This window comes from Eulemur rufifrons, chromosome 27 (assembly GCF_041146395.1).
Source record: "Eulemur rufifrons isolate Redbay chromosome 27, OSU_ERuf_1, whole genome shotgun sequence".
NCBI lineage: Eukaryota > Metazoa > Chordata > Mammalia > Primates > Lemuridae > Eulemur > Eulemur rufifrons.
In genome coordinates, this window is record NC_091009.1 from 14,507,526 (window position 1) to 14,518,373 (window position 10,848).

The 10,848-nt window shown below is 37.4% G+C and overlaps 1 protein-coding gene across 3 annotated transcripts in view; it reads right to left on the reverse strand.

Moving 5' to 3' along the window:
• TSEN15 (tRNA splicing endonuclease subunit 15) overlaps positions 1 to 10,577 on the reverse strand; it is a 42,480-nt gene extending 31,903 nt beyond the window's left edge. For 2 of the 3 annotated variants that reach the window (XM_069459424.1, XM_069459425.1), the window contains exons 1-3: positions 10,439 to 10,577; positions 7,842 to 7,923; positions 7,406 to 7,541 (exon numbers count right to left, since the gene is read on the reverse strand). In XM_069459424.1, the coding sequence (XP_069315525.1) occupies positions 7,406 to 7,541; positions 7,842 to 7,923; positions 10,439 to 10,564 (344 nt within the window). In that variant the 5' untranslated portion in view covers positions 10,565 to 10,577. Of the gene's footprint in view, positions 1 to 1,825; positions 1,836 to 7,405; positions 7,542 to 7,841; positions 7,924 to 10,438 lie in introns of all 3 variants that reach the window. The other variant, XM_069459426.1, reaches the window with a different exon arrangement.
• Positions 10,578 to 10,848: the final 271 nt, after the last annotated feature.

The following is a 10,848-nucleotide window of genomic DNA, read 5'->3' on the forward strand; positions in this document are numbered from 1 at the left end:
GGAAGTACTAGCAATTAATCACCTCATACTCCATGGGCATAATTTTCCTACCAGATAATCAGAAATGGGCACTTTACCAATTTTATTCTCCCACTGGAGATAAAAAATTAGGATTAAATCAGTATTTTCAGAAGGACTAGTATACACAAGATCTTCTGAGACTTGAAAACTATGACAGTATTTTAACAATGATTATGTATTAAGTATAACTGCTTTATAGAAAACACTAGTAACAAACTGTACTTGCTCAAAGTAATGCATTTACTCACAGTCATTCAAATATACACCCTATAATGGAATCTGTCTGCATTCTTGCCAGAAACTATATAAACAAAATCACCAGGTCTAAAGCCTGGGAAAGTAAGTGGGAAATGGATACAAAAACTGTTCAGGCATTCTTAGAATGTACAAAGACATAACATTAAACTTTGCCTAGAACTATTACCTTTTAAGGAGTCAGCAAATACATATACACTATAAAATAAACAATAGAAAGATTAAGCCATACAACAATAATATATATGTCACTCTGCCCCTCAACAATCAAGGGGTGAGACTGCTATTTTTAATTTTAACTCATGCAGTGGGATTGTTTGTCATCACTAGGGAAATGTTATATAATTAAGTTATAGTTAACTATGTAAATGACTGAGTTTGGTCCAGTTTTACAAACAACAGATTATGAAACTCGGGAACGTCAATAAAGGAGACCAATATCAGGCCTTATATGTTACATGCTCTTGGTAAATTATATGAAATTGTACCTCCAACAAATTGCCAACTCCTGACTCCCAGGCTTCGTATGTTACCCAGCTTTCCTATTAGCAAAAATGTTATTTTAAGTTTTGAAAAAATAAAAAGCATTTAAAAACAAATACTATACTCAAGCAGCTAAGCAGCATAGTCTAGGATGGTGATTTACAGCTGGTATGCTCAGGTTGGTTGTGCAGTGTGGCAAGTAATTTGTTTCTAACAATAAAGTGCTAAAGTTGGCAGGGTTTTCATATAAAATTAATATTACTGATAATATATTATCAGTCTCATCCACTCACGTTCCATCATGCTTTCTTGAGAGTCAAAACGGGAAGCTATCATTAAGAGGTCCTGGGAACAATATATTGTAACTGCAGAACCAGCCCAATCTGGTTTTACTTTGTATAATAAAATGGTTAGCTGTTTTTCAGTTGCCATGAATCCCCACGTTGCAGGTCACTTAACCTGCGCATGCCCAGATGAATCAAGTGCGCTCGATTCCCTGCAGCCAGCTGAAACTAAAAAGTCAATCACAGGCAGAACCAAAGTGCTCGGATTGAGGAACAGGGACTGAATTAATAAGCAAGCCTTGGCATCACCTCATGGCATGCTCCAATCAGATCGTGCCTCATTACCTCTGCCTATAAAACCTACCCAAGGCCCCAGCTCAGGGAGACAGATTTGAGTATTGCCTCATGTCTCCTTCCCAGTCGACTTGCAATAAAGCCTTGGCTTCTATGTATGTCGGGCACCAAGCCCATTGCTTGCTTAGTAACAATTCAGGCCAAAGCCTATATTATTATAAAAGTAAGAATAGTGGTTATTTTGGGGGGAAGGAAAGAGTTATGATTGGGATAGGGCATGTGAAAAAAGTTGTGGGATGGCTGGAAAAGTTCTATTTCTTGGCTTGGTTGTAGTTATAAGGGTTCAAGATGTTTGCTTGTGATAATTCACTAATCTATACATTTGTATTGTGTGCTTTTCTGTATCTGGTTTCATTTTATAATAAAAAATTTTAAAAACACTAATAAAGTAGGAAGAACTCTAATAGCAATGAGACTAACTATGATACCTTGGTGCAACTCACTTAATCTTCTGTTATCTTTTAGATAAAGTAGCGATACAAATAAAAACATATCTTAAACCTCAGCTTTTTATATGTAAAATAGGGCTAAAACAACTATCCCATGTCCCACTTGGGATTTTAGTGCTAATGAAAGTATACTTGTGAAAGTACTTTGAAATACTCTAACATTCTCTACAAATGCAAAGTACTCTTATAACCACACAGAATAATCAATAGTGTCACCCCTTGCTCAAAGCCTTTCAATGATACCATCCACGTAGCAGTAATTTTTAAAGTGTTCTTTGTGGAAACGTAGGACTCAATAGACATGCTTCAGGGAGGGAATCACGTACAGTTGTGCAGATCATGCTTTGCACAAGGGTGTGTGGCACAACTGGGTCTGAAATCTGGCCTTCACTGTTTGCCAACCCTTGAATCCTAGTGAAGAAAGAGGCTTTTACCTTTGTTATGCCCAGAGGGGGCACCTTTTTCTAATTTGTTCAAAGGCATTCCGTGCTAACTGTTGCCCTGTCTCAAAGGTTCCCCGTAAATTAAGTATCTTCTTCTTCCCAAACAATAAAGACATAACCTGTCTGTCTAAAATCTTCTTCAAAGTTAAGACAAACCACAAACAAACATGTTTTATATTTGTATTTCCTTGATTTACAAATAGATTTGGGCATTTGAGTTCCTCTTCTGTGAATGGCCTGTTCATATTCTTTGTCCATGTTTCCCATCAGGTTGTTTTTCTCTTGAGTCACAGAAGCTATTTATATATTCTGAATTAATCTTTGTCAGTTACACACAAGGTACATCTCTTCTCCTAGTCTGTGAACACTTATATATTGCCAGTGGGAGTGTAGGCTGATAATCCTTTTGAAAACAATTTAGCAGTTTTTGCTTTATTGTAAAAGTAAAGATGAGCGTATACCTTTGTCTTTCCTGGTTATCTTTAATTAACCAATAAATTAACCAGTAAAGACAAATAATAGTTTAATTAGCCAGTAAAGATAAAGGTGTAAATGCCATATGTCCCAGCCATTCCTTCTCTAGGTATTTTCCTTAGGGAAACTCTCATCTGTAAGTACAAGGAGATACTTACAAGGCTATTCATTACAGTACCATTTGTAATAGTAAAAAAGTAAAAACACTGATGGCCTTCATAATCTAAATAACTTTTCCCACATCATTTCCCATCCTTCCCCTCTCTTCTCCTGAGTTCTATTCATTCATTTATTCATTTACCGCCTCAAGGAATATTACTAAACACCCACTCGGACTAGATACCATGCTAGGCAGGCAGTCATGTTTAACTACTTGTATTTGCGCCACTCAACTATGGTTTCAGAAGACTCTTCCTGTCCTTCCTCTGGATCTTGGCACAACTTTGTACATGTCCCTGTTAAAGTACTTGTCGGTACTCCATTATCCTGTTATTCAATTATTTGGCAATAAAATAAGTGAAGGCAGTCCCAAATCACACATTTAATTAAATATCTGAACAAAGCACAACTCTGTTTTTATTAGATCCCATCCAATAATTATAAAAAAAAAAATTTATTTTCCAAGTGACCATTCAATGCTAGAATATTACTTTCATGAGTATGTCTTGTTCAACTTGGTATCCTCAGCACTTAGATTATTGCCTGACACATAGGAGTCACTCAAAAAACACTTGCTAAGACCAAAAAGCCCAAGCAATATTATCTAACAAATAATATTTAAAAGTGAACACACAATGACTTACTTGTGTAGCTGCTTTATTATTGAATAAATAAAAACTGTTTGCCCTCTTAAATAAAAAAATGTATTTTCTTTCATGGTGAGTTACCCAGCCAAATACTTTTAGGACATGTCTCAATGAATATCTTCTCTATAAACAGGCTACCAAAGACTCAAAGTCAATAATTTTCTTCTCTGTGTTACTAAAGTAGGAAAATTCCTACATTAACCACAGAAGTCTGAAATTGCAGCACCACTGTTAGATATATAACATTTTATATTATAAAGTATACTGGAAGTAAAAATAGATAAAAGTATGCCTACTATCTAAAAATATTGCTCCTGTTAAAGACTGAAGAATGAAATGACACACACACACAATCTCCATTTGTTAAAAAGTTATTTGCATAGTTAAAGTTGAGAATATTTTATGTCCTAAAAGGCATAATAAATCTAGAGTGTAAGGGCCTCATTTGTGTTATTTTCTATACTATTATTCCACTGCATAATATGATTATGAATATTTATATAAAATAAGACAGAAAGATTTAAGTACTCTGAGTCATTAAATGCAAGATCATAAAAATGGCTTACCAAAGAAAACAAGCTGAAGCTATTAAAGCTAGAAAAGCATTAATTATCAGCTAGAAAATATCAGAAATTAAAAATGGGCACAAATTTGTACTTCTAGACTTATGAAATGATTTTGATTAAAATAGACTTTTGGTTTCATTTCATTAATTTTATTTTTTAGGATTAAATTTAGGTTAATTCCAAATAGTGGCTCCTTGTCCAAACAAATAATATAACAATAATACTAGCTAGGACAATATTTGTTACAGTAATTAAAAGACATACAGAATGAGTTTTGAGGAACGAATTAAGTCTTTCAGATGTAGGAAGGCTTGGCAATCATGCTGTAAAAACCAGAAAGTACTAGTGATCAAATCTGATGTCAACTCTATTAACTATTTGTGATTCTCAAGAAGCATATAAATAGTCTGATATATCCAAACACAGTTCTCATTATGAATCATATATACAAAAAATACTTTATAGAAATCTGCAAATTAATTTAACAGTTTTATGAAATATGAACAATGAAAATAACCAATTACAATAGCTTTGATTCGGAAGGGATCTTGCATATCATATACTGGTAATCTAAATCCCTTAATAAAAGACAAGGAAACCAAAATCCAGAGAAATAAGGTGTGTTGCCAAGCATCAGAAAAATTTTAAGTGTCAGTACCAAGACTAGAATCTAGGTCTGAAGACTTCAGTTTGGTGCTCTTTCTACTAAATTACCATATATTCGGTCATAGTGAACTAGAAAAAAAATAGGTATTCATCAAAGCTATTCATGATAGTGCTCTGCCCGTTGCCCCATTTATATACCCACCCCAATATAGTTACATTTTCATGTGTCCTTTCTTCCTACACCCCACTCTCAGAGGTTAAGGTTCTCCTTTTCAAAATTCAGTATTACTCTCTTTAACTGCACTCTTGAATCCATCTCTCCTCATCTCTCAAGAATCTTCTCCATCAATAATGACCTTCTCTTCTCTATTTCAGCCTTTCTGCAGAACAGCTCACATCTGTTTTCCTCACAGCAAGTGAGTATGAGAGTGCCTAAGGTGGAGACCACAGTTTTTTATAACCTAATCTTGCAAGTGACATCCCATCATTTTTGCCAAAATTTGTTCATTAGAAGCAAGTCACTGAGTCCAAGCTACACTCAAGGGAAGAGAATTAGTTACACAAGGGCATGAATAACAGAAAGCTGGATTATAAGAAGCCATCTTAGTAACAGTCTGCCACAGCCTCTAAAGAACAAAAGCAAGGAGGGAGGACTGCTAACCAGATACCAGTACTTATTATGAAGCAAGAGATTAAGAAGATGTGGTATTGACACAAAGATAGAGAAACTGATTAATGGAATACAATAGAGAACCCAAACACAAATCAATGCATGTATGGAACTTTGGAAAAATGACAGAAGTGATGTCAGATAATGAGGAAAGGAGGGACTATTCAGTAAAAGGAGACTGAAAAAGTGATTATCCACATAAAAATGGGATTCCCGGCCGGGCGCGGTGGCTCACGCCTGTAATCCTAGCACTCTGGGAGGCCGAGGTGGGCGGATCGTTTGAGCTCAGAAGTTCGAGACCAGCCTGAGCAAGAGTGAGACCCCATCTCTACTAAAAATAGAAAGAAATTATATGGACAGCTAAAAATATATATAGAAAAAATTAGCCGGGCATGGTGGTGCATGCCTGTAGTCCCAGCTACTCGGGAGGCTGAGACAGGAGGATTGCTTGAGCCCAGGAGTTTGAGGTTGCTGTGAGCTAGGCTGACGCCATGGCACTCACTCTAGCCTGGGCAACAGAGTGAGACTCTGTCTCAAAAAAAAAAAAAAAAAAAATGGGATTCCCTAACCTCTGCTCACACCATTAAAAACAAACAAATAAAAATAACCTTTTTTAGAACTCTTTGTGAAAATATAGGTGAATATTTTTTAGACCTTTAGATAGGAAATATTTCTTAAACTACACAAAAAGATGTTGATTATAAAAGATGGATAATAAATATGATTATATTCAAATTAAGAAATGTTATACATGAAAAGATACTTTAAAGATAGTGAAAGGCAAACTTAAAAACTGAGAAGCAACAAAGCATTACTGTCAAGAATATATAAAGAACTCATATATATCAATGAGAAAAATAGGCAAAGGATATGAACAGGCATTTCTTAAGAGAGGAACTAATAAATATATAAAGAAATGTTCAATATTATTAGGGATCAGAGAAATGCAAATTAAGACCACAATAAGATTAATCCATTCAACTGGCAAATTTTCAAAAAGTCCAACAATACTAAATGTTGGATACAATGACAATACAGCTCCAAAAGATCGTATTTACATTGCTGGTGGAAAGTAAACTGATGTATCCACTTTGGAAATAGTTTGAAACTATTTCCTAAAGTTGAACATTAGCAACATTCTATCATCAGGAGAGTGGAAGTAAAAACAATGGTACAATCACACAATGGAACATTATACGGCAGTCCAAAACATGCATAATGAGTGAATTTTAGCAATGTAATATTAAGTATATAAGATGAGCCTCAAAAGATTACATACTTTTTATAAAGTTAAAAACATCTAAAAAAAATTTTCCCAATGAATATGGAATTCAGGATGACAGTTATCTCAGGTCAGTGGGAGCAGAGAAAGGAAGGGACCCATAAGATTAGATGTCAGTTATTGTTATGAATCTAGTTTTGTTTCAGTATGGGTGGTGGATCGGGAGATACTACATTATTAAAAATAACTAATTAAGTAAATAAGTAAAAGCCAGGCATGAACCAATAATGAGAGTATGTCATGAAACAGATGTTTAATCCAATTTTGTGCACCTAAGATTTTTTTTTTTAAAAAGTCCCACAAGCTGCAGGAAGCTTTCTTTGATTTCAACTTGTATATTAATCATGCTCTTTACCAACTCCCGTAACAAATATGATTTGCATTACATGGTGTATCTTATAATATCTGTTGTTTCAAATGTAATGGTCTTGCTTCCTTACCAAGAATATAAACGTTTCCTATTTCCTTAAGGCTAGTATTTCTATCAGATATACTTTCTCTGAAAAGGTACTGACCATAGAGTAAGTGCTAAATAAATACTTGTTAAACACACATATTTAAATTATTCCTCAAAGAATCAAAGTAAAGCTATGATCCCTTACCCTAAATTCCTTTAAAAATGTTATATTAATATCTTTAATTTAAAGATTCTTAGTGCAATACTCAGGAAAAGAACTAATCTGTTACACAAAGGCCAAAATCACCTGCTCACCTGTTATGGCTGAGGGAGGCAGTGATGGGGGTAGGCACCACAGTCTGTAACCCTTCCCCTTCTATCTCAGTACCCACCAGGCAGATGAGCTGGAGTTCAGGTAATCCCACACAGTTCACTTCATGCCAACTTTTACCTGGAAGAGCATCATTGAATGGACAATAATGTTTATTGAAAACAAAGATAAAAACTCCAAACTTCTACCTAATACTCAGCTAAGCAGATATTACTCATAACACTACCTACTCTCTTCACTTTTCTAGTATTTTCTGTTACCCAGTAATTCCCAATGTAAATAAATTACAAAATTTAATGGACAAAATTAATAATAAATGCATAAATGATTATTATAATGTCAACAATGCTATATCCCAACCCAGCACCCCATACCCCAATCATCGCCCCAATAACAAAACAATATAAACAAACAACTTACTCTCCATGAGGTCCAGGTAAACCAAGAATGCTATGTAAACCTGGGTGGCATCTCCTATATCTAAGTTCATCATTTCTAAATACTGAAAATCAAAATGTAATTGTCAAATAGAGAAGGAAGAATCTTTTAATATTTTCTTTCAATCAAGCAAGTATTCATTAAATATACATATATAAAATACATAAAACTCTCTTCTAGGTATAGCCAAAATTAAAAGGAAATATAAGATCTGATCTCTGCCTCTAAATAACCTGCAATTGTTAAACACATGCATACTTAAAATTGTTAGGCAAATAACAATATATGACAGTAAGTGATTAAAAGTCATGTGCGTGGGGAAAAAAAACACAACAGAACAGGTCAGAGGAGCCCTATTCAGGGGGACTGGTTAGTGAATGCTTTATGGCAGAGGTGGGATGCAAGTTGAGCCCTAAAGGACATGTATGATTTAAGTAAACAGAGCAGTACAGTAATAGTGTGGGTAATCACATAAAGGTGAGACTAAGACACACATATTCAAAGACCTATAAAGAAGCCTATTTGCCATGAGTAGAGAAATTTGTTAATGAGATTTTCACTGGGACATGTTAACGGAGAACTTCTATTTCCCTGGCCTCTTATTTGGATGTGGAGAGACTCTCTCCCCAATCTTTCTCACTCAAGAATAGGCGGTTATTGGAATTAAAGAAAGGACTAGGCAAGCTCCTGCCTCTTTCAGATGTGCTGGAAAGCATCGGGGAACATTTTTCAGGCCTATCCCTGTAGGGGAAGCCTGAGGCTGTCCAGCTGTCAGTAACCAGGTGGATAAGCAGGGTTAATGCAGAGGTGAGGTATGAGCAGATCCACACCGGGGCAGATCTGAAGTCACATTCTCCTGTCCGCTTCACTGTAAGTGTACAGGTGCAGGAGAACAGGAGTGTTATTATTAATAGCTATTCACCTCAAACCTCAAAAAATGTCTTTGAAAATGACAATGAAAGTGTAATTTCAGGCCAGGTTGCAAGGTCTTGGTGGCCAAGCTAAAAGTTTGAGTTTTATCCATAAGGAAACACTGAGGATTTCCAAGCACGAGAATAATAAAAGTGCGGTTTGAGGATGGTAAATCCGATACCATTTTACTGAATGAACCTAAGTAATTTTCAAATTGAATCACAAAAAGTGGGAACTGGAAAAACAAACATTCACTATTATTTCTTTTCTTCTTCTTCTTTTTTTAATCAGTTCGCTCCTTCAAGAAGAAAACTCAAAGGGAAGATTTGATGGTCAGATTCTATACAGCCATTAGCTTCAGAGAGGAAAAAATCTGCAAGCATGTAAACTGCCTGAATAGCAACACCAAGTCTAGATGAAATTTTAAAAATGTGTTACTGGTGTTTCACTAATCAAATAAGTACACAGTGCTTTCTATGTACATTTCATGTCAAATGCCTTACAAATATTAAGTGATTTAATCCTGTAGTAGCCCTATGAGGTAAGTACGTACTATTAATGTCACCATTTTTCAGATAGCGAAACTGAGGCATAATGAGATCAAGCAGCCTGCCCTAAATCACAAAGCTGGTAAGCGACAGAATCAGGATTCAAACTTGGGGAGTTTGACTTTGAGTTCATGCTCTTAACCACTGTGCTCCCTTCTCCATCCCATTGTTTTTCTTTTTATGGCACTAAATAACATTTTTATGCTATTGTTTCTTTTTCTCACCTTTTGGGAAGGACAAAGGGGACAGGGCAGGAGGATAAAATCAAGCAAGAGAAGATGCAAAAGGGTTAACTTAACTCTTTTTAGATTTATACCTTCAAAATTTTCTTTTTCTTGACTGTTTTTAGATGATTATCTATGAATTATTGCTCTCAAGCAGAAGAGTGAAATTCTAGTGAAGTACTAGACCAGCCCCTGAGATTCCTGAAAAACCCACATCTCCATTCACTGCTTGGGCCATTACTGGTACAAAGCAGGGATCTCCCAAACAGAAACAGGCTAAGGGACCATCTTTATCTCTCTTGCTGCTAATATAGAAAAAGACACTCACAATGTGAGTAGCTTTGCTTTGGGCAAGACCCTATTCAAATTTTCCAAGAAATCTGAAAAATTAGGGATCTGTACCTGTGCAAAATCAAGATGCACATTCTGGGTCCAAGGCTAAGTGTAAATGTTAACTGTGCCTAAATCTTTATCATTATGGACGCCCCGATCTTAACTATGGCCCACAAACTGCCTTGCATTACTGTGAAGATTAAGTAAGTTCATCCCCGAAACGAGCTCTACCTAGAGAGCAAAACTCAACCATCAGTGGAGTGCTAGTAAGGGATCTCCGGTTTGAGAGAGGCGGGATTTAACGTCTTGCCCTCAGTTTAAGAATGGCTTTGGTGGGGGGGCTCGGGAAGGTGTCAGAGGGATAGTTCGACTCGTTTAAACAAGCAAAAATGATGCTGCCTTCTTCGGCCGGCAGAAGTGCACACCGGTCCCCCGCGCTGAAGGTGGCGCGCATCCTCAGCCATCCCGCGGGCAGAAAGGGGGAGCGCAGCCCAGGAGTTCCGCCTCGGGTAGGGGCCGCGACCGCCGCGACCGCCGCGCCGCTCCCCTCGCGCCTCCTGACCTTAGGGTGGGAGCCCATCCAGGCGTCCTCAGGGGCCCACGTGTGAACGCCGCTGCTACCGCGAACGCCGCCCGGGCCCAGGCCGCTGCACCCGGGGGTCGGCTCGGAATCGCCGCCTTCCTCCATGCTGGCCGGTGTGGCGCGCCCGTGGTGCACCAGGACCCGCGCCCGGCCAGAAGCCGGGGCGCGCGCGCCTGGGTTCCGCTTCCTGGCCGCCCGCAGGGGCTCAGGAATTGGAAGGAAAGTTGGAGCCTCTCTTCCCTGTAACAAGGGTAGCTGGAATCTGCTTGAACGCTCTCTAGTTTCGCGCTGCGCTTATTTAAATCTGGGCAGATTCTACCGTGAAAAATGTTCTGGAGTAGCCTGAGCCCGGGAGCTCTTAACCCTCCTTAAGCCAGTGCCGCCTGTAG